The following is a 23099-nucleotide window of genomic DNA, read 5'->3' as shown; positions in this document are numbered from 1 at the left end:
CAACCAAACCCCTCAAACAATCGCCAACCAACCAAGAAAAAAAACCAAAAACCAAAACCAAACCACCAAAGCAACCAAATGAAATGGGCTGGAAGTGGAGCTTTTAGCAAACCTCACGTCTCCAATGGTTGTTTCTTTAAAAAAAACCATAACAGAACGAAAACCAACCAACCAACCAAAAAAAAACCCCAAATCAAACCAAAACCAACCCCCACTCTCTGAACACGGGGCTCCGTGTTTGCACCAGCCGCGCTGGGAAAGCTCCCGTGTCCCCCGGTCCTCGAACGCCCCCCTTCCCCCCCAATAAATAAATCTGAGCTGTGGCCGTGCCCCCCCCGCTCCGTTACTCACCATCCGCAGCTCCAGCGCAATGAGAGTCGCCCGCCCCTGGTCTTGGGGTGTTGACCTTGAGCAACCCCCCCAAATCGCTCCCAAAGCGCCGCTGCACAAACTGATTTTTAATCGATATTGCAGAGCCCAGACACCATGTCAATAAATCCATCAATTTCTGTGTCGTCAAGACTCTGTTTCTGCTACCGGCGAATTCAGCGCCACCAGCTCCAGAAACTCTTTTCCCTGTTTTTACAAAAATCTTCCCCAGGCCCCGTTTGGAGCCCCCGAAGCTGCCGAGCTCGACCAGGATGACGGGGCAGGCAGCGCCTCCTCAAAATTACACCTCGTTACCTGAACATCTTTTCAGTTTTATTACCAAACGGCCCAAAATTCCACTCCCCGCGGCCCCTCTGAGCGGGGACGGGACTCGCGGGCCCTTCGCGGGGCTGCTGGGAGGAGGTTTCTGAGGAAAAAAAAGCACTTTTGTGGTTTATTGCGCCATCTCCTTGGCCGTCCGTCCTACATCGAGCAGCTCCCGCGCTTGTGGCAAACACAACCGCTCTCAAATAAGCAGATAGAAGTAGATAAAACGCTACTTTTAAGATGTTTTTTCTAGTGGGAAGAGCCCTCAAAGTTCTCAGCCCATTGGGTCAAACTCCAGCGACGCCACCGGCAGCGTCCGCCGCCTTCGTCCCTAACCCAGACCCTCCCTACAAAAAGGGAAGGCACAAAGATTTAAATCTTCCTCACAAAATTCATTTTTCTACGCTTAGTAAGTTCTCAAGATTCGTTTTAGGCCCGAGGCCTCTCTCGGGCCTTCACGCCCCGACAGCTCCGCTCGAAAAGGACCACGGAAGAAACGCGGCGTGGTGGAGTTATACGTTTTTATTTTCTAATAGGTACAATACTAAAATAAACACAAATTAAAAAAAAGTTTTATTAAAACAAAACTGTACAAAAAAGCAGTTATACTACATTTTAATTACAGAACAGTCTACTGTCCAAAAGGCACTAATCCAGAATAGGAGATACAATGATACAGGACTCATTTTAACTATTTTAATCAATACAATAGAGCACTTGTTTCTCTGTCCATTCACATATAGAAACAAGGACTTTTGCTACAGTCATTACACATTGTTATAAATATGAGCCCTACATGTAAAGATGCAGTATCGCTCTCCCTGGGCCAAAATTCAAACAGTGTTAGAAATCAAATGGAAAAAAAAAAAAAAAAAAAAAAATCGAAGGACACGAGGGAAGAAGTTGGTAGTTGGCGCTTTGGCAGTAGGAGGAAGATGCGGCCGATGGAAACGCTCACCTGCATTCTGGAGACGGGACACCGAGGAGCGATTCGCCCCAAGGGAAGGAGAACGTCCGTCACCTTGTACGCAAAGCTTTGCGTTGTTTTTCCACGACGTCCTGGTGTATCTCGCTCTCCTCTGACCACCCCCTCTGTCCCTGGGTAGTTCTCCGCTCTATAATGAGTAATTAACGCTTCCCGAGTGCACCGAGGGGGAAAAACTCTCCTCTCAGCAAGTCACGGAGCAGACCCACTCGGCGTCTTGCAGATAAATGCACTGATTTGGAGAAGATTTTAGAATATTCTTCTGAAAAATCAGTATCTTTACTGCAAGCCAGGAGAAGATGGACCCCATCGAATGCGGCTGCGACAAGTGTTCTTACAGGGGACCAAGCGGTCACAAAGCCACCAGAGGTGCGCAGGGTGCCTGGGATGGAAGGACGTGTCTGAGGTGGCACAGGAGACGTGACAACCTCGGACCCAAAGCCAAAACCCACCTTGGTGGCACAGACAGCCCCGGGGAACACCAGCTCCCTCCATCCTCCGTGGTGGTGGTACCCAAGATTCTCCCCCGTCATTCACCGCGACGCTTCCCTGCAGGCTTTTTTTTCCATAAGCAGTTTCCCAACACAAAGATCTGATCATCCTCTACGTTAATTCATTTTTTTTTCCCCTGAAATTCCAGGCTGAGGAACAGCAGCAACGATCCTACAGACCATGGACGGTGCTTGGAGAACACCCGCGTGAAGAGCGATCAACCAGTTTGTGAATATTTGACACGACTACGAGGAGCAACGACACGATGCGCCAATATAAAATTATAATATAGTCTTTAAGCTGAACGAACAGCCCTTGTTAATGAAGGTGGAGACCTGGTTTGATGATGACGGGCGGCGTTCCCCGGCTCTTTGGGGTGGAAGGGGTTTGACGGGCGGGCAGGAGAGAGATACTGCACCTTGGAACAGTGTCATACACAGAAGACAAAGACAGGCAGCTGGATGTTAACAAAAATAAGTAACAAAGAAATATGATTAAACAAAATCTCTTCTCACATCATCCTATACTACATCCTCCTTCTGCTTAGCAGAAAATTGTACGTACACAAAAATACAAATACACAATTTTGTAGAACAGTCTGATTTTAATATATTTATATATATTTATATTTATATGAGTGGCAGGTTAGTTCATTATATAGAGCTTTTTGCACTTTTGGCTCATATGCAACAAGGCTTTATAAATTCAGCTTTAGCTTTCATTCAGGTTTTATAGCTTCTTGAAACATTTGTTTTCACATTTAAAGCAGCATCCAATTTGCAAGAGGAGTTGGTGGTGGCTACAGCAAGGATCGGGTCCAGAGGCGATCTGGGGGGGAGGAGAAGAGGAGAATCTACATTCCAGTGTGTGTGTGTGTGCGCGAGTGCTCGTGGGGACAAGAGGAGCGGACGGCGAACGTACGACCCTGGAAACCACGATGGGCTCCTGAGGTAGGTGAGACACCTACAGCAGATGAGACACGGGTGTCACCTCCATCGGGGACACACGGAAGGACAGACAGAGCCGGGAGATGCTGAGAGGGGAGGAGCGGACGGGGAAGGACCCGCCGGGGGCTGCGGTGACCGGTGGGACGGGTGACAAAGTGACCATAGGTGACTGTCACCCGCCCCCCCCGTCCCCAAGGCGACGCAACAGTGGAACAAAATCAAGACGCACAAAGTTTTAAAATTAAAACCACGAGTCCCCCGCGCTTTGCTAAAAGTTTTTTTTTTTGAGGGGGGGGTGGTTCGCTTCGTTTTTTGTGCCTCTGACACCGTTCCGCTGTCTGAGGTTTGCAACACTCGCTACTACATGAATCCTTTTTTTCACTTACAGCCACTGTTACTGACAATCCCTTGGTTTAGGAAAGAAAATTAAAAAAAAAGAAAAAGAACTCACTGTTAAAAAAGGCATCTCTAGAGCAGGACGACGGCGCAACCAACGGTCCGCGTGTGTTACCGGCTCCATAAAGACTTGATTTTCATTAGTACCCCAGCAATACATTCCCATTCGATCATCGCTTGTATCAACGCCCATCAGCATCCCACAAGCTCATTTTCTGTTCTCTCAGATGTCCTCACAGCTTTTCCTGCCAATAGTCATTTCCTCGGCTTTCCCAACTCAGACGCTATTAAGTTGTCAGAGTGAAAACATTTTGTTATTAATGAAAAATAAACCATCTACATATGGATTGCTCTCATTTTCTGAATCTTTAAGTGGTACTAATACATCTTAATAGTGTTCTGTTATTTCCTTTTACTACAGCCAGAAGAAATCCTCCTTTAATGTAATTTTTTAAACTAGCATCAATATATTTTTTTTAAACCACATAAAATTCTCACGTACGTTTACAAAATTATAACCACCTGCCGACAGTTACAATTATTCTGACAGAATGTTGAGCAGGTGCCACTATTATAAGCCTAGAAATAATTAAGAATAGAGGAAGAAACTGCCTCTGTGATTCCAAAAAGGGATGATTAAATATGTATATTTGCTTTTTCCCTCCCGAGTCGCAGCCGTGCCCTTACCCAGATGCACAAAGCTGTTTGTATTTGCGACCCAAGAGGCTGTTTCCTACCCAGTTCTGCTCAGAGCTTCCCCCACTCTTTACTGTCCAGCCCAAATGGGAGATCGCGAAGGTTTGGCTGGGAAATGCGGTTCGATAAGAAGATCCCGAACACCGAGGTGGGCGGCGAGAGGGAGGAGCGGAGATTTATTATTTTCCAGCCGGGTTCTGCAAAGCTCCGGACTCGGTCGGAGTCGTACGTGCGGAGGGAGGGCTCTGTTCTTAAAAATGAGGTCGAATCCTATTCCTCCAGCTCGCTCTGGAGTCCTGTTACTCACTTAGGCACTTTTAAAATTGACTCAAAGAAAAAGAAATAATAATACATATATATAAAATTAAAAAAGTACTGCACATATTTCACACTTCCCAGGCTTTCGTCAGCCTTGGGAAGATCATAAAGACCAAGAGGGAGACAAGCCAAGGCGATTTGTCACGAAAATAGTGCTCCCCGTGGACACGGCTGACTTTTATTTGTCACCCTTTGATAGAACCGCTGTTGAACTAAATCCCGCTTAAATTTGTTATTCCTGGATTATCTTTTAAGGTACAAGCCCGTCCGACGGCGGTTCTGTGGCGCGATGAGATCGCTTTGCCGTATGGGATCTGACACCTGACTCCCAGAGCGACACGGTGCTCTCCCAGTTCGAACCAGTAGCGCACAGGGTTTGTACTGGGGTGAGAAGCGCGGCCCGTAACCCTCCAGAACAACCTTGGCAGCAAATTGAGGAGCTGACAAGATTCGGAAAGACGTTCCTAACGCTACGGCCAGAGCCAAAAGGGCTTTTTTGGTTTTGAGTTTGTGTTGCGATGGGTGATGAAATGGAAAATCTGTCCCTCCCAAAAGAACAAACGGGGCTCTGACCCAACTGAAAACAAGTCGCAAGCTTCAGTTCGGCACTTGTCTCATGATGACACTTAAATTTACGCAGAAGCCGAAAGAGAAAATCCAGTAAAAATTACGGAAAGATGGGAAGCCCCGAATCCAAACGCTGTTTTCATTGTAATTTGTCATTTGGAAAAGTAACTTCAAGTTTTCCTAATGACCTTCAAATCTAAAACAACTTAAAAAAATAATAAAAACCCCCTTTTCTGGCTGCAAAAGGTGATCTCAAGCCCTGGGTGAATGAAGTCGGGCGTTGGACTAGATGATCTTTAAAGGTCCCTTCCAACCCAAACCATTCTGTAAGTGACACGGGAAACATCCTTCGGAAAAGCCACACGAATGCAAGTTTCTTGTCCCAAACCCTCACAATAAAAAAGCAGACAACAGCACACTAACTAAAAAACCAACGGCATCAAGGAAGACAGCTTCCAACACTAAGTGCAAGCAAGACAAAATCAAATTAAAGAAAAATACCCTCCTGCCTCGTCCCTCTCTGTTAACTGTGGTCCAACACCTTGGAACTACCTGATCTCACACCGGAGGGTGCAAGTAAAGAACCTGCTGTAAATCGGCTGAATTGATGAGCTAATTGTGGGAGCAGACAACATTTTTCATATTTACATGACACTGCGGACAATACCTATTTGGACTTCAAGTAAGCAATTGATACAGCACCATCTAACAGGCATAGAGGAAAGGTGAACGACTCTGGACTTGGATTAAAGGAATTAAAAAACATCTAACCGTAAAGACGCCGCTTGGAGGTGTGAAGGGAATAAAGTGCCTGTACAGGAAAAAGACAATAAAGAGAAAGAAGAGGGAAGAAAATTCAAACGGCGCAAGTCACCGAAAGGGCATGGAGAACAACGATTGAGTCTTACCAGGAGCGGGAGAGGCAAAAATCAACAAAGGAACTAAGGAGAAAAGATAAACCTGAGCACTATAATTGTGTGCAAGAAACCTCCAACCAGTCTGTTTAGAAGCACTGCCGCTTCGGAGATATAGCTGTATTTTTGCAAGTGATTTCTTCGAACGTTGCTGAGTATCTGCAGAACCGCACAGCCCAGTACCAGTCTTCCCAGTTCAAAAGGCAGCCCAAGTATTAATAAAACAAAATAAGATTATACTTCGAAGTTACTATTTCCCTGATTTGCTAATCTAAGCGTCAAAACTGAAATGAGGGGAGGGAGGAGCTGCTAACAAACCACGCTGGAAAAACCCAAGGTCTTTTGGCCGGCAGAAGATTTCCTAAGGCTGAACCAAATCCAAGCTCCAGTATGACACTGGATCGCTTTTCATTAGGATGGAAATAAAATACAGTCCTTATTTGGAGACTATAAGAAGAACGGGTTCAGGTCAGAGCACTTCAGAATGAGAAAACAGGATTAGCAAGGGGTGAAGGAGCTTGGAGGAAAGAGAAATTACCTCGATGAGAAGAACTGAAGTTTGGGAAAATAACCTGTGACAAATTGGGTACTGAGAAGAATCCAGCTGAGAGGAAAGCGAACGGCTCAGCGCGGCTGGACGAGGTTCAGCCCAAAACTCGTCTGGAATTCCTTCAAGGAAATAAGGGTTCAGTGTGGGAAATAAGAGGAGACATGAATTTAAGCAAGGGGACTTCTGCTGGCTGTGATTTTTTTTAAGCACTCTGGCAATTGATGGAAGTATTTAAAAAAAACCCCCAGCCAAACGAACCCCAAACCAGTTGCTTGAGGCACTGCAGCTAGAGGGAACGGTCACAACTGATCAAATTTTACCCACATCGAGCGATTTTTGCGTTGAATGTTCTTGGGTGGCAGTAAAAAATATTGCAAGGTACCCTTAACAACAGGAATTCATGCGCCTGAATGTCTAATGTTATGAAAAGCAACGAAGAATTTCGGATTAGAAATTCAGACTGACCTGGGCTTTTGGTTAGGGGTTTTTTTGTTGCTGTTTATTTTAAAGTAAGAAGTAAAAATAACAGTTGAACAGAATATAATGCTGTTCCAGAGGTACAACACTGACCGGTATGAAAGTCCGAACCGCTGCGTGAGCAGAACAGACTGAATCTGTGAGATACTGGAGCAAAAATAAGTAATACGGCAGCGTACAGAAACCACCTGGTATTAAAACTACATTTGTTTGATATGGCAGAAGTACAAAGTGTAAAAAGATATTTATCATACCTAACTGGAACTTCATGTGGTTTAGAGACATAAGGCACAATATGTTCTCAGATGGAAAGTCAGACTTTCTAAAGAAGTTCTTCCTGCAGAGAACCCCTCTCGTACTCAAATCTCTGTAAATTATTAAATACTACAAACAGGTTCTAAGGGTAAAAGACAAGTCTACCTCTTTGGAATCAGAGTTTTGCAATTAAGGCCAGAAGGGACCAGTCTATCACCTACAATGAGACCCTGAATATTAAATGGTCTCCCAGTTTTGATGCAAACTCTCCGTTCTACCTACTTCATCCAACGGGATGAGCGAACCATCTTGCCCTTCCAAATGCAAAAAAAAATTAAAATCCCCTAATTGAAAGTGTCTGCCCTTTCCATGTAACTCTTTACAACTTCTACCATTTGTATCCAATGGATTTATAAACATAGATGGAATAATTTTTTCTTCTCAACACATTTACAAATACCTTCTTTATGTCCACGGATACTTTCTTGACTCTTAACTCCTAACCAGACACCTAATTTTCAAGCCTACGTCATCAAACTGAATTACTGGCAATGCAACTCCAGGACTGTTTTGTTCTTGCTCTGCTACAAACCCCAGCATCAATAAGTGAGTATTGTTGAAATCTTGGGACAAATTCTCCACTGATGTTGACTCTGACAGCTCTGCAAATGAGGGGATCTATTCCCACATCTCAATAGTGTTTATTTTCTCCAAGCACCTGCAGAAAGAGGATTGCGATTTGAAATTGCTCTAAAGGAAGGAAGAGTCGTAGAATTAAACCAAAGAGCAGCCACGTGCCAAGATGTAAATGTTAAGTTAAACTGATGGGCAACTACGGAACGAAAGCACATCTCAAATTCCAGTAACAACGAACTTTATAACGTGATATGGCGTGCCATGAACACACGCTGGCACAAAGAAACATACACTGGAGATTTCAGAGCATTTCATAAACTGCTTCAACTGTCTCATCAATAAAGCATCCAAGATGTTTAACCTTCTCAAGTAGTAATTACGTATTTTGCGCAATACACCTGGTCTTCCCCAGCAATACATTGAATTTCCACTTTGCCATTCTGCATCCAACGTAGCTCCACCTAAACTCAATCTATCCACTACACAGAACGGTGAGATGCTCCTGCTGCTGCTTTCCACTCCAAAATCACATCGAACCTGTGGAACAGAAGAACAGCTTGAACGTGGCGAGGGAGACACTACGTCATTTTGGTCTTGAAAAGATCTACTCACTTGCCATCGTGCATCAATGAATGGTTTTGCACCCTGGTATTGGAAAACCTGCTCAGTGAATTAGATATTCTGAGTTCCTGGCTCAGGTTAGTTCCTGAAGGATATTTTCAGTACTGTCACTACAGTCCTGTCAAAGAGAGATAGCAGCAACTTTATCAGCAGGCAGACTTCAAAAAAAATATATATATCCCAAGTCAAATGTGCTTTGAGGAATGGAATATATGCTTAGTATTCTTAATGGACTATACTGGGTGAGAAATATTAATTAATAATTTACTTTCATTCTCTCTTTGCTGCCCTTGAGCGATTTGACAGATAAACTTTGCAAGTGAAATGTATTTTTAAATCTCAAATGATGTAAAATATATCTCAGAAGGCTAAAGTCAACCTCTTAATTAGAGAGGTGGGTTATTGAAGCTACATATGCCACCTTGCTGTAACATGGAAGACTTTAATTAGTTAAGGAGAAGGGATGGGGAGAGGAGGGTAGGAAGCTGAATTGAGGCCAGCAACAGCAGCAAGTTAATGTCTTAAAATGTACATTTTAGAAAAGAAATAGCTACTGTGAGTGTAGTACCACCGGCGGTAACCGCGCTGGAAGAACTCAAGTACCCAAGACCCACAGGCCTGTTTCGAACCACAGTGACGTTGGATAAGATTTGCACAAGTATTTCAGTACAAAGAAGCTGAAAAGTAACCCGAGGATTTAAATAAAAGCCTAAAGAAGATAAGTTCCTAACTTCTCTCACAAATCTGTTGTTAGGAACCTGATAATTTTTCTAAATTTGATTTAAGAGTCTCTATATGCATCTTTGCATACAAAAAAACTCCGGAAACCTGTCTGATGAGTAACTACAGCAGGAGAACAGCACTAGGGAAAAATATCATCAAGAAGCTTAAGGGCAAAAATGCTCGAGAGTGGTCAACAGGCAACATCTCTCACAAAAACACAGAATAAAAAGGCACACAAGGCCCTATGATAGATGCTTTTTCAGAATCTAGCAACATATCAGAGAAAGATTACGATGTTATTTTAGGTCACCACCATATATCCCTCTCCCGTCGTACCATCCAGTCAACCATCCAATTGTGGGCTATTTTGAGATTTTTTTAAGAAAAAGGTGAATTAGCTTGTAACCCTATGCCACGCTAACGGCAACAGGAGACAGCACACAGTCAAGGACAATCCGGTTATATATTATACTTGGCAACAACCGCTGATAAGGCTTTCAGACCGAGCTATGATGAAGGACAACTTGGAACGGCGCAGAAGAGCCAAATGACATTCCCTGCCTCAGGAACGGGAGGACACCAGCGCCATCGGTCCCCTCTACCTGTGGGATGGGTAAAAAACCCACAGCATGAGTGATTCAGCAGAGTCCTGGACCACGGCGCGTCCTTCTCAACACTACAACTCTAAAATAAATCATGAAGAGCTAAACAAGAACCCTGGGTAACCTGTAATCACGTTGTCGCACGGAAATAAGCGCCTGTTTTGTCTCTAAAACTCACTGAGAAGCAACATGTACATGAGCGGGGCAGGGGGAAACAGAAAAGGAAGATAATCAGCTTTGCATAGAAAACTAAACTTGGTTTCAGTCCCTGCTGTTGTAAGTTAGCATTAGGAACAGGTCATTATTTAAGTACCCGAAGTAGCTGTATTCCAAGTGTCACTATTAACACTGGTATTAAAGAGAATTAGGGGGCGGAAGATCTTCTGTTTTCAATCACAGAAAAGACAGAAATCCTTTTAATTATGACCATGCCAATCTGCATCTTTCTAAAGCGGCTAATTATATGTCAGGAGGACACCCAGTCATTCCAAAGAGCTGCCATCACTTCTACTGCCGTACTCTTATACATTTATCGTACCCATCCCAATTACCCCGGCTGCAGTTTGAAAGGATTCAGCAGAAGCGCGCTGGGTGTTTTGATCAGAATACACCCGCTTCCATTTAACGGCGGAGGGAATAAATGGCAGAGCGAGGCTTCTGCCAAAGCAGCTGAGAGTGCGACGATGCGCTGAACATACCGAAATATCCAAGGCCCGTCACCCAGTTCGCTCCAGTTCAATGGTTTCAGTTCAACTCCTGCTTAAGCTGTTGGCCAGAGCGCTCCAAAGCTTCCTGGAAAGACTGGGGAAAAAGCACAACACTGCGGCAATCAAACCCATTCCTTAAGTTTTCTTCAACGGGCCTGATTAAAAGAGGCATTTTGAAAAATGTTTAGTGAATTTTTTCCCCTGCACTCAAAATGGCAAATCCTTTTTTTATCTCTGTGGCATAAGCTGTCAATGTTATCGCCTGGCGACTGCACTGATAAGCACGTCACAGAGCGTATTTTGGTATCTTGAAAGAGCAAAATGCAATTGTTTACTTCTTCCAGCAAGCTCAAGCTGAAGTATGATCCGAATTTTCATAAAGGGAGCGAGACAGAAGAACCCGCCCTGGTTTTGTTTAAAACAAGACCAGTTCTCTTCCAGTGTATTTTCCTTTCAGCCGAGTTCTTTTAAGCAACCGCACCTTTCTGAAGTTGGCTGCACGTTTTTCATACACCGTTTGCTCCGGTGCTGATAACGGCAGCAAGGATGTGCAGAAGAGGCCCAGGTTTAGACTTATTGCTGTGGCAGCCGAGGTTGCTGATAAATTTTGCGTGTCCCGTAAGTGAGAGGGGCGACCTTGCAAGGGGGGGCGGACAGAACAGGTGACCAAAACTGACCAGCTAAGCATTCCATCCCATCCATGTCATACACTGTATAAAAGTGGGAGATGATGAGGTCTCTCACTCTTCGACCATGGCCAGCATGTGAAGAAGACCCTGCCTGTTCTGCCTTTGATCCCAGGCCTGGTTCCAGACTGTGCATCCCCGAATCCAGTTCTGGTTTACTGCTGAGTAAACCCAGTGCAGTGCAGTGCCTGGATGGGCCAACATGCTCTGTACATTATGATTACAGGGTTTTTGTGCCAGATTTTGCAGCTGGGACACGGCAATCCTGGCTGTGCATACAGACTGAGGAAAGAGATGCCGGAGAGCAGCTCCGCGGACAGGGATTTGGGGGTTCTGGTCGACGGCAAGTTCATGGCCTTCAGCACCCTCATGCCAAAACGCTTCAGAGAACCAAAGCACCAAGGACATCCCTGGAATATATGGTCACTTGCTTTTTTCAGCCTGTAGAAGAGGAGACGGAGGGCAGAGCTCATGGCAGCTTCAGCTCCTCACAAGGGGAGCAGAAGGGTCAGGGCTGAGCTCTTATCTCTGGTGATCAATGACAGAACCTGAGGGAATGGCAGGAAGATGTGCCAGGGGAGGGTCAGTTGGACATGAGGAAAAGGTTCTTCACCCGGAGGTGCTGGACACTGGAACAGGCTCCCCAGGGAGGTGTCACGGCCCCAACCTGACAGTGTTCAAGCAGAGACTGGACAACGTCCTCAGACACACGGTGTGACCTGTGGGGTGTCCTGTGCAGGGACAGGAGTTGGACTCGATGATCCTGGTGGGTCCCTTCCAACTCGGGACATTCTGTGATTCTGTGATCACGGATGTGAAAACAAGCATGAGCAAACAATTCTAGGTTATTTTTAAGTGACAAAACCTAAGTCCAAGGTGAGCGATGCTTGAATTTTTCTCACCACATCTCTGTTTCCCTGGTGCCACTGAGATTACTTTCATTTGTTTGATTTCATTTATATTTGGTGAGCAAAAACCAACATCAAGATGCTGTCACTTTACTGACAGTCCTCAAAACGACCAAGTCCGCTTTTCTAGTTCTAACACATTTCCCACAAAGGAGAAAAATATTTTTTCTGTATCTTAAATTTGCATTTATAGCTGCCATCTCTAGAATGCCTCGTTTTTCATTAATGTGCATCATCTTTAGTCAGACAGTTTAAACCCCATAAATCAGACAACAGTAACAGAGGCTAAAATGAAAGTTTTAGGGCTACGCTTTTCAGCTTGCCAAGTGCCTGTTGGCCAACAACTGATTCAATATCCTGAGTAAACATCCCAGCTGCAAAAAAAGCCCAAAGGGGAATGTTTTCTTTTGAAATGTCTCTGCAACTCTTCTTGGGAACTGCAAAGTTCTTTTTGGTCAGGCCATCAACCTTCCCTTCCAAGAAATCACAGTGAAAACACCTGACTCCACAAAACTCCGTTAAATTAGCCGGGATCACGATATAACCCTGACTACGGCTACTAACACACACACAAAATCTTCGGCTGTCTAATCAAACTGAACATATTAGGTCACAGATATAGAACACAGTTTTCAAGACCAATCCTGCCAACAAAGATTCCTGCCAAGTGATAAAAGCTACACCAAACTCAAGATTATTGCCTACAAGCTTAAGACTTTGATCAAAATAATATTATCAAGTTAAATAACTTCAAAGAGTGCAAGAGCTACTTGGATGGGAAGCCTTGTCTAAAATAAAAGCAAAGTTTATTTTGACAAAAATACCCCTAGAATTAGCTGGTAATTATTCCAATGAAGTTGAAAGCAGCTGATGAACACTGGGGAATGAGGGTGGCGCAGTGATGGAGCTGGGGTGGGAGGAGGAACATAAACCTTCTGGTAAGAAAATTATCTAAAATAAGCAGAATTCCAGGGATAAATGGGGAAAAAATATTCTAATAAACATCCACAGCTCTCAGTACTATGGGCAAAATCTCACACTAAATCTTAGTAATTCAGCGAGGTGTCAATTCAGCTTTGCACCTTAGTTAAGATTCCACACAGAGAAACAACATCCCGCATTAAGTGCTTTAGGGGCAGCGGTTTTGAGTTTTGAAAACCCTTCTTCTAATTCTGCTGGTTTTATCTATATGAAAACCAAAATGTTTCCTTAAGAAAACCAGTTACAACCAGCACACGTCTCAGTGACCCAGCTACTCTGGTGGTTTTATTTTACTTCTTTGCGAGCGGCATCTCATTGGGAAGGAAAATTTTTATACCACCACACAGCGGAACTCAAAATGTTCGTGAAATCACCTCCATGCTCTTACGCACCTTAAAGGCAGAAATTAATACTTAGGAGTGTTACCTGACCCCGTCCAGTCCATATTGACAAATACCATTGCGATGTCTCTTCAAAATAACATCCAAATCAGACCTAACAGAAAGTATTTTTTTGTTTTTTCCTAGCAGTGGCCGAAAGAAAACACTTAAGGAAAGCAAAGGAGGATCCAAGCAAGTATAATGTGATTTTTTCCCAGTCATACCCTTTCAGATTCTGAGAATCACCAATTAATGATGTACCGAACCCAAAATTTCCAGTTTATCGTAGTAGTCACCAGTGGGCTTAAGTTCACTACAATTTTTCCTCTAATACGCTCACCTACATGAAATTTTTCACCTGCACCCAGAGCAGCAAGACAATAAATCCTCACAAATGAAGGTGAAAACTGATCTAACAGCACAAACGTTATGAAAACACGGCAAACTTACCAGTGTGATGTTAGGCAAGGAAACAAACAGAATAACTCCAATATCCCTGAAAGAACCGTGTAAACAGAACAAATAACTAATGGAATTTATTACTTATGGCTTGATCGGAGCCTGGAGCCAGACCCTGCAAATAAAGCTCCCCTCTGTTAAGAGAATAGGAAAGATAACTTTTTAGGAATAGGAAAAAAAAAAACCCAAAAGACAATTTTTTTAAACAAGTCAACATGTATAGACCAGAACCAGGAAACATCTCGACCTGAGCAGGTTTGTACAGAATAATTTATGTCAGAAGTGACCTCTGGAGGTCTCTAAGCCAACCTCCCACCTTGTCCAGTTGAGTCTGGAATATCCCCAAGGATGGGGTTGCCACTGCCTTCCTGGTCCCTGTTCTACCACCGAGTAGGAAAATATTTCTCTTTACATTAATCTGGGATTTTCTTTAATGCAACTTGAGCCCGCTGCTCCTCACCATTTTGCTACGCACCTCTGAGAAGAGCCTGCCTCCGTCTTCTCTAAACCCACCCATTAAGAGAGACGAAAATCAAAATATAAGCTGCCTCCAGAGCCAGTCGGAACAATCCCAGCTCCCACGAACTCTCGCGACATGACGTGTGCTCCAACCCTCTCATCCCAGCGGCCCTGCCATGGACCCAACGCTTCACACTGTACCCCAGACGTGGTCCCAAAAGTGATCAACAGAAGGGACTAATTGCTTTCCTTGACCTGCTGAAGGCTCTTCTTTAATTGCTGCAAGGGTGCACGGCTGACCAATTTGTTCGCATCCAACAATGGGATCAGTCTGTAACAATAAGGATGTTTATAGAGTATTAAGAAGATTTTTCTGTAAGAGTAGGGCATCAACAGATAACACGTCTGCTCACTGCAACATCGACTTATTTCCATCAGTTCCTAACGCTTTCACAAACGTCTGGGATCTCATACTTCAGGAAAAAGGCAAGGGAATGAAAAAGTTAAATCAAAAAACAAACCCCAAAACATAAGTGGAGGTAGAAATTGTTGTTTTAAGAAGACAGTAAGAGACAACAACTCAAGTATAAGGACTTTATGAGCGACAAAGTAACAGCCAGAACTCACTCTACAAAGTTAAAAGCAATCTGTGCCCATCACAGAAGAGGAGCACCTTAAATAATTTCTTCTCTGTTCACAGAACAAAAAGGTAGATCTAGTCGACCACCAGACCCACTTCAAGGGAACCCACATGAGAACAAACTGCAGTAATTCCAGACTGGCTACAACAAATTGCAAATTGAACTGCAACGCTACAAAAATGAGGCTTAATTTTCAAGAAAATCCAGAGACAGAAAGACAAAGGCGACTTCAATATTGCAGAAAAAGCCCCTAGAACAAAGCCTAAATTCCACGACACACTCTCCACCAGTTCTTGCACTTACTCCAGATCACGTACGCTTCTCCTGATATCATCACACCAGCGTCTGCTCCCTTTTAGCTACTTCACATCAAACCAAAAAGTTATTAGCCAACTGCGAATTGTTCATTATGAACTTTCAGAATAAAGGAAATAAGACGGCATGAGCATCCTGATAACAGCTGAAGTCTTAACTCTTTTCCTCGTACCCCTTGACGGTCAAAGAAAATAGACAGGGGCAACCCAAAAACTGACACCAGGGAACTAAGCGTCTGATTCCCCAGTTATTTGTTATTTTCTCCAGTGAGATGATGATGTGGGAAAGCAGAAAACTGGTATTTACCAGGAAGCTACAGACAAGGAGGATCTGCCCATCTCCAGTTGTTCACGAGGGCTTTGAACTGTTTAACCTTCAGCTGGGATATTGATGCAGGATGAGTCCGGCAGCCACCCGACGGCGACGAACAAAATTAAGATCAGATTATTCTACATTAGATGGTACAGACACACAATTTTAACGGTGTTACTTTGATCCTGCATCACATGAACCTATAATCAGGATACACAAGTTCCAGTACTATTTTTATTCTCTCCTATTGCATTAAAAAGGCGATGCTTGAAACAATGGCTTTTTTTTTTTAAAGATGGTATAGTAAGCAATATTTCTTCTAAAATTGCAGCTGTCCAACAGTTTGAGTCTGTTCTTTTTAAAATGAAACCGCCAGAACAAATGGTGGTGGCAATCCCAACGTAAAGAGGCCATCGATTATTAAAATCTCCTTACTATAAATCGTGGATGTTGCTTGTCAGCTTGGTGTGTGACCGTGGAATGAATAAATAGGTAAAATTCCACTAAGGCTATAGTTTGCTCGATCATTCTGCTGTGCAAAAATAGAAATAAAAGCTCTCCCCGTCCTTTCAGTCCTTAGTACCAAAACATTCATACACACATTAAGACAAAACCTGCAGTGGTGCAATGGTTGCTGATCCAATTCCTTTCTTTCCTGAGTCTGCCCTGATGCTACTGGTGAACTTGCCTACTCAAGCAACGCAATAAAACTGAAAAAAAGACGGCTCCATTCTGCCTCAGTGATCTATATCTGAGGAAAGCACCTAAATTTTCCAATGAAATCCATAAATGAAAGACGAGGCCAAGCCCTACCTCTGTATCTTCAGAGTTACAGAGAGATGCCACCTCTGTGCCCTCCTAAAGCGCAAAATCTCCGCACTTACCTAAGCAATTTTCACAAGATTAACAGATGTAAAGATGATCTGGTTAAGCCCGTGCCTCGAAGGAGTTTCGGCTGGCTAAAAACCTGCTGAGGAGCTACATTTCAGGAGTTCGCAATGCTACGTGATAGCGAAGCGTGAGGAAGGGATGAGAACAAGACAAGTAAGAGCAACTTTGCTTCGTTCCCTCCACCTTAAAAGTGGAGGGGAGAAAAGGAAATCCACCCTTTGCACTAAGTCGTTTTCCTCTTTTCAAGCTATTCCCACATAAACTAGGAAGATAAAAATGGAATGTTGTGAAAACACTATGCAAATTTTTATGTAGCTACATACACAAAAAATTTACATAGGTTTTTAATTTTTATTTTTTAACTTAACACAGTCCTGCCCGTCTCCTATGCCTCCCATGCTGTTTCCATCGAAATGTTTCCTCTTACCGGCAGCAACATATCATTTTATCAGGATGCCAGGAGATCATTTCCACACAATGCCAGCAGATGTAATTTTCTTAGATGCACACACAGTTCATCATTTAGATACTAGATGACAAGGTGATCGCAGGGTGACTCTGTAATGCAAGTTTGCTGTTTGGTATTCTGAATTCTCAAATGATAAAAAAAAGACTTATCAAATATAAATATCTTTACGAAAAAAGTAACAAAAGTGCTACATATGATCAAGGAAAACAATTCCATTAGTTTCTGCTACTTAAAGTAGGTTCGCTTTACAAATATTACCACATCCATTATCAGTATGGCTTCCAATTATTAATTAAATTGCTCGTAGCAGTATAGCTTTCTCACATCTTAACAAGGACAGAGTAAAGAGAACACAAACCATTCACACCCCGTTTCTCAGGTAAGAGATCCTCCTGCCTTTGAACAAAGAAAAAAGTTCATATATAGGAGAATATTTACGCTATGATGGTTATCTAGCACAGGCCAGACGCAGAAGTTCTCCGAGAACGTTTCAGGCTAGTCAGGACGTAAGCATTAGTTACACAGATGTGTAAAAATCCACTCACCCATTTCACGACCTCGACAACCTTCCTGGAAAACACTGCTTTTGAAAAGCGGCAAAGTGGAGAGGGGAGCAGGGTGGGGACAGAAAAGGCAAGAGGAAGAATTCAAAAGGTGAAATTGTGAATGACAGATCGCGAAGAGTCTAGACCTCTTCGGAGCAGGCTCTGCCAGCCGTGCTGAACCACAAACACCGGCTTTGAGAAGTGGACTGTTGTCCATTAGACATTCAGCTCATTTTTCACACGGTCCCAGGCTGGGTTTCAATCCCGGTCCCAGAGGCAGAAGGCGGTTACTTATCCACTAAGCCACGCAGAGGATGTTTGTGTTGAATATGTGACCATCAAGCCAACTATGTGAACGTGTTTCCAACGGGCATTCCCAGCACAGCACCCAAAAGTAGATCAAGTCACTGTATGAGCAGTGAGGCACAGCTTATTGCAGCTGGAAATCATTTATTCCCATGCTGAAGTGGGGTTTCTAGTGTTCTTTTTACTCTCTGTTGATACTCCCGATCTGGTGTCCATCGACCCTGTGCCACTACCTCAGCTTGCATCCTTTCAGTCTCAGAGAAGGAAAAGCGTACAGACTAATTTTTTGTTTGTTTTTAACACAATCTCTAAGGGTATCCAAGATTTTAAGTGTAGCCTAAGACTCGTAATTAAGGACTGTCTAAAATACCTGGAAGCACTTTGAATGCTAAGACAGAGCAGCAAGATTTTTCTAGCCACTGGGGCCGGGAGAGGGAGGTTGGTTGGTTGGTTGATTGATTATTGATTGGGAATTAATACTGAGAGAGTATATGCAAAGGCTGAGGGCACCATGCCATCTTCACAGAACAAGACCCTAACAGCTAACTGACGTACAAGAAACTGCAAAGTTATACTGTAAGAACACATATTAAGGACCGAGGAAAGTCTGCTAAGGTGCTACGTCTAAAACTAAGTTACTTCTCGCTTCGACCCTCCCCTTTCTTTGTATCAGTCGTCGTCTAGAGCCTCTGTCTTGATCTCGTTGGCTCCTTGCCGGGCCAGTGCCAGGATGGTGTGGTTTACTGCTGCCATTTCCACGGCTAGTGAAATGGGGTCTTGGTGGTCACTATGGCTAGTGCTGTCATCCTGTGCACGCAGAAAGGAGAAGAGAGAAGCATCGTTACTCCGGGAGCACAAAACCGGCCGGTAAAACTACTGTGTGAAGTAATGGACATGGGGCAGCAAATTGCGCATTCGTTACAGGGGGAGAAAGTGAAAAATCGATAGGAATTGACAAAATGGATATAGGACTGATTTCCCTCACTGTGCAGACAAAGGTCAACGGGCCAAGGAGTGGCGTACCAAATTTTCAAGAGGAATTTGAGTGGGGAGGGGATATTCTGAGGAAAATATTAAAGATAGGAGTGAGACACACGGTGTGTCGGGAAACCAAACTAAGACAGGAATTATTACGCACCGCACAGATTCATGCTATGCTTAGGTTTTGAATATACAGTTCTGCTCATCCCATTTAAAGAGGACACAATAGAATCGAAAAGGTAGAGAGAACGGCCCAGGGGAAGAGGTGTGGGGTGGATTCCTTAGGAGGGGAGGCCAAACAGACTCAGGTTTTTCGGTTTGGAAAAGAAATGGCTGATGGTTGATATGCTAAATGTTTATTACAAATAATTAGTAAATAAAGAACAATCGTTTGGGACTTTTCATGATCTAATGAGCAGGGGAACTCGCTGGAATGACAATATATTCCAAAGCAGCTATGGGAAGTACAAATGGCTTTAAAAGGTGGGGGATGGACAAGCTCAGGGAAAATTAGTCCACTAGAAACTATCAAAAGGAGATACATTGCCTGGCTCAGGAAGCCTCTCAAACTACTGATTTCCAGAGGCTGGAAGCTACTATAAAAAAAAAAAAAAAAGAATATATAGGGAAAAAGATGCTGAAAAACTCCTAGACTGCTAAGAACAACAGTGCAATGATTTCTGGGGACTGGAATAATTCAAATATCCAGGTGAAGATATTGCCAGGTTCTCCAGTCCACTGAACTACGTGCCAGATATATATATATTTTTTAGTATATATATATTTTTATATATATACTTCTTCATCTATTTTCTAAAGAGCAAAGTCTCTCAGCTGTAAGAGGAGCACTGTGTTGATGGCTTGGGAAGCAATACAGAGAAATTGGTGCTACAGGACTGCAGCAAAACTTTCAAAATCAATGACCAAGGGCTGCCTTGTACAGGTGTGCAACAGCCGTATAATAGCAGACCTAAAACTCCGACAATTCTAACATAAATTTTATAGTGAGCTGCGCATCCTTCTCAGCCTACATCAGAAACAGGGCCTGGTTTTGAACAACAGGAAGGAGAACCAGCAATATCTAATCTCTAATCCCATCTGTCAAATTAATTCTTCCGGGACATTGGGTAAAATCACAGTGTTTCCCTCTCTTTAAAAGGGGGCACTAATAGTTAACAAAGCACGATCTCACCTTTTTTTTTTTTTTTTTTTTAAATTTGCAGAAAGGAAATGATAAACATTTATCAGTCTTCCAACAGCCTTTAAGTGACGAACTTGTGAGATTTAAAATGCGTGTTACGTGTTTTTAAATTAAGATGACAGGTGGCAAACGCTGAGAGGGACAGGAAAGCCAGGATTTGGTAAAATTCTGAGGTTATTTAAAGGAATATGCTCATTTACAACAAATGCATGGCAAATAGTGTCACGTGCACGCGCTCTAAGGTCCCCTCAGTATTCTTTACCATGGCAAGATTTACAAAGCCCTGACTTCTGGAGGTTTAGTCACTTCATTAGTATTTGGATGAAGTCTGATTTTAAACTTTACTAAGAAGAGTCACTGTGGAAAACAGAATTTATGGTTTTAACAGCTAAGGGATGTTAAATGGTCATCAGGAGAGTTTGCCATTTAATCTGCTTCACTGCTAACACCTAATTAAACTTCATAGAGATTACTGAGAAATGTAATTCTTAAGGACTCTAAACAAAGATCTTTAAATTTTAATAACCAATTTATTTCACTTTTCGAAGTATTTTGGGTAACAAACGGAAGAAAAACATAGTGTGGGAGTCTATGTAACGCTTCACCTCAGGATTCAGGCCCTGTATCTGACTGACAGTTAATCTGTGCTCGGCAGCAATTTTGAAATATTTTATATCGGTCAGAGAGCGGCCTCTCTGGCAAAGTTGGTTCCACCAAATCTGCTGGCGATGACCTGTAAAAAGGGATTTAATGGCCACCAGAACCAGAGGGGCTGAGGATACCCCTGCCAGACCAATCTGCCGTACGGGGCCAGCGCCACGTGTGCCAGGGACTCATTCCAGGCCACTCCGATGCTCTTCCACTCCCTCCGCTTTTAATAAAGCGAGACCTACCGATTTCTCCCAAATGAGGTAATTAAAAGCGATCTGCCCACCCCAGCCGTTGGGTGTAGCACAGAACACGGCTCCTGTCAAAAACCAGAACTAATAAGTGAACCGATAAGTTCACCCACAGCCCTGGGGGGGTTTGGCCAACACTGACACCTGAAGGAAAATTGGGAAGGGGGTGCAATACCTGTCAGGAAGGTGTGTGAAGGAAGGGTCACCAACTTTAGGGTAGGTGAGGGCTCAGAGTGCGGGAAGGGGTATTCTTTTGCTAGAGAATTTAAAAAAGAAGCCGCTGTCAAGGGTTAAAAATAACCAAGAAAAATAAGAGAATAGGCAAGAGTTAAAATGCAAAAAGAAAGAAAAAAAAAAAAAGACAAATAGGTAAACAATCCAAATAGTGGCACATTGTAGCAGAACAACATGGAACAGGTACGGGGCCAAATAAACGTCAAACTTTATTTAATCAATTTAATTCCCCCCACCCTTCACCCTTTGTCTGTCAGTGTCTTAGGGACGGATCCTGAGCCGCTCCCATAAGGTGCTGCCACAGACAAACAGGGTGCTCAGCACCTTGCAGGAGGGTGCTCGGGATCTCGCTGGGCAAGGGTGACAAAAGGGACTAGAAAGGGTACAGGGCAGGGGCCTGTGTATATAGAAATATATGTATAAAGTGTGTGGGGCAGGGGCTCGCTGCTGCGCTCGCCTGGTGCCAGATCAACAACTCACAGAGGCTGCGGCACAGGCTGTAACGGAGACATTTCTTGCAGAAAGAAATAGCAGGTGCGAGAGGAACGCACGGTTTTGCAGGGAAGCACGTTGGTGCCTGATTTTTAGGAGGAACGGTTAAAATCTGTACAACCTTTCTCAAGTACGGATAACTAGAACACAGTGCCAGGGTTAAGGAGAGCGCAAGTTATTCGTGGTGCGCTGGGCGAGTTAACGCTCTCCTAACGTTTTTCATACATTGCGTGTGGTGTGAATGGTGTAACTTGCTTGTTTGGAGCAGATCCTCCTGTCTTCTTCTACCTTCTCTGCTTCTCTGCCTCCCTCTGAACATCTTCCCTCCTCCTCCCCATTGCGTACTTGCCAAGTGTCCTGTTGTATGACAATAAATCCATGTGGGTGAATACTGGTTGCTCAAGACATTCAAACAGGGGAGCTGTGCTCTTCCACTTTCCCCATTACAATTACATGAAAGCAAAATTAAAATGCGAGATATCTGACTTGCGAGAGGCCTCTTCACGCGAGAACTCCCCCTCTTTGGGCTCACCTGCTCCGAGTAGTCATTGCCATCCACGTCGTCACTGTTGGAATGACCTCCCGGACTCTGTACATCTATTCCATGGCTCTCCAGGATTGCTGCTTCTTCGAAAAAAGCAAATGGATCCCTAATTTATCTGATGCATTAGAGTAATTAAAAGCGACTACTTTTTTTTTCCCAAGAAATTAGAATAACTGAAAAGAACAGAGTTAGTTCTCAGCCTCTTCTTCACTCTCTAGTACTGGGGAAGGTAACACGTGTACAGATGCTGGTTTGCCTGAAATCCTTCCCTGCCAACTAACAGATTTATTTGCGAGTAAGAATCCTTGTTTTCCAGCCAGTCCTATGAGAAACTAGCTTAATTTCTACTAGAAATTCGCTTAATTTCTAATGCACTGGAGTGGCAAAGGCATTCCCTGGAGATCTTCCCACATAGTTTGGACTGGTAGGACTTGAGGGCGGGAGGGGAGTGTCTGAAAACAGATGGACAATTTTTTCAAAGCACTTAAGGGATGTACAAACACACGTATGTTCATCTTCCAGTAGGATCCATGCAGCTAAAGCTCCCTTTGGTTCTTAATCTCCAGCTTTAACTCCAGCCACCTTGGACCAACTTTGCTGTGTTCCCCCCCTGCCCTTCGACAGGTAGGTTTCATTTTGAGAAAAAATAAATTCAGGTTACATTTCAAGTAACACATTACATGATACAAAAAGACATTTTTCTTATTCACAAATATGGCAAAAAGCAGCGGGCAGCAAAAGGGCATTTGACTTTCGCAAAAATACTGGTGAACAATCAGGTGTGGATCTCTGTTCATCTATGTATTGCGAACGC

The 23099-nt window shown here is 43.6% G+C and overlaps 1 protein-coding gene across 14 annotated transcripts in view; it reads right to left on the bottom strand.

Moving 5' to 3' along the window:
- Positions 1–1325: 1325 nt before the first annotated feature.
- The window catches only part of HMBOX1 (homeobox containing 1), a 125364-nt gene continuing 103590 nt past the window's right edge, over positions 1326–23099 (bottom strand). For 4 of the 14 annotated variants that reach the window (XM_065630415.1, XM_065630421.1, XM_065630414.1 and 1 more), the window contains 3 exons: positions 22274–22368; positions 21997–22098; positions 1326–18741 (listed from right to left, as the gene is read on the bottom strand). In XM_065630415.1, the coding sequence (XP_065486487.1) occupies positions 18604–18741; positions 21997–22098; positions 22274–22368 (335 nt within the window). In that variant the 3' untranslated portion in view covers positions 1326–18603. Of the gene's footprint in view, positions 18742–21966; positions 22099–22273; positions 22369–23099 lie in introns of all 14 variants that reach the window. The other 10 variants (XR_010605894.1, XM_065630427.1, XM_065630418.1 and 7 more) reach the window with 10 other exon arrangements.

The sequence above is a fragment of the Caloenas nicobarica genome, chromosome 3, assembly GCF_036013445.1.
Source record: "Caloenas nicobarica isolate bCalNic1 chromosome 3, bCalNic1.hap1, whole genome shotgun sequence".
In the NCBI taxonomy this organism is placed as follows: Eukaryota; Metazoa; Chordata; class Aves; order Columbiformes; family Columbidae; genus Caloenas; species Caloenas nicobarica.
The sequence above is the reverse complement of the archived record's forward strand: the minus strand, read 5'-3'. Positions and strand labels throughout refer to the sequence as shown.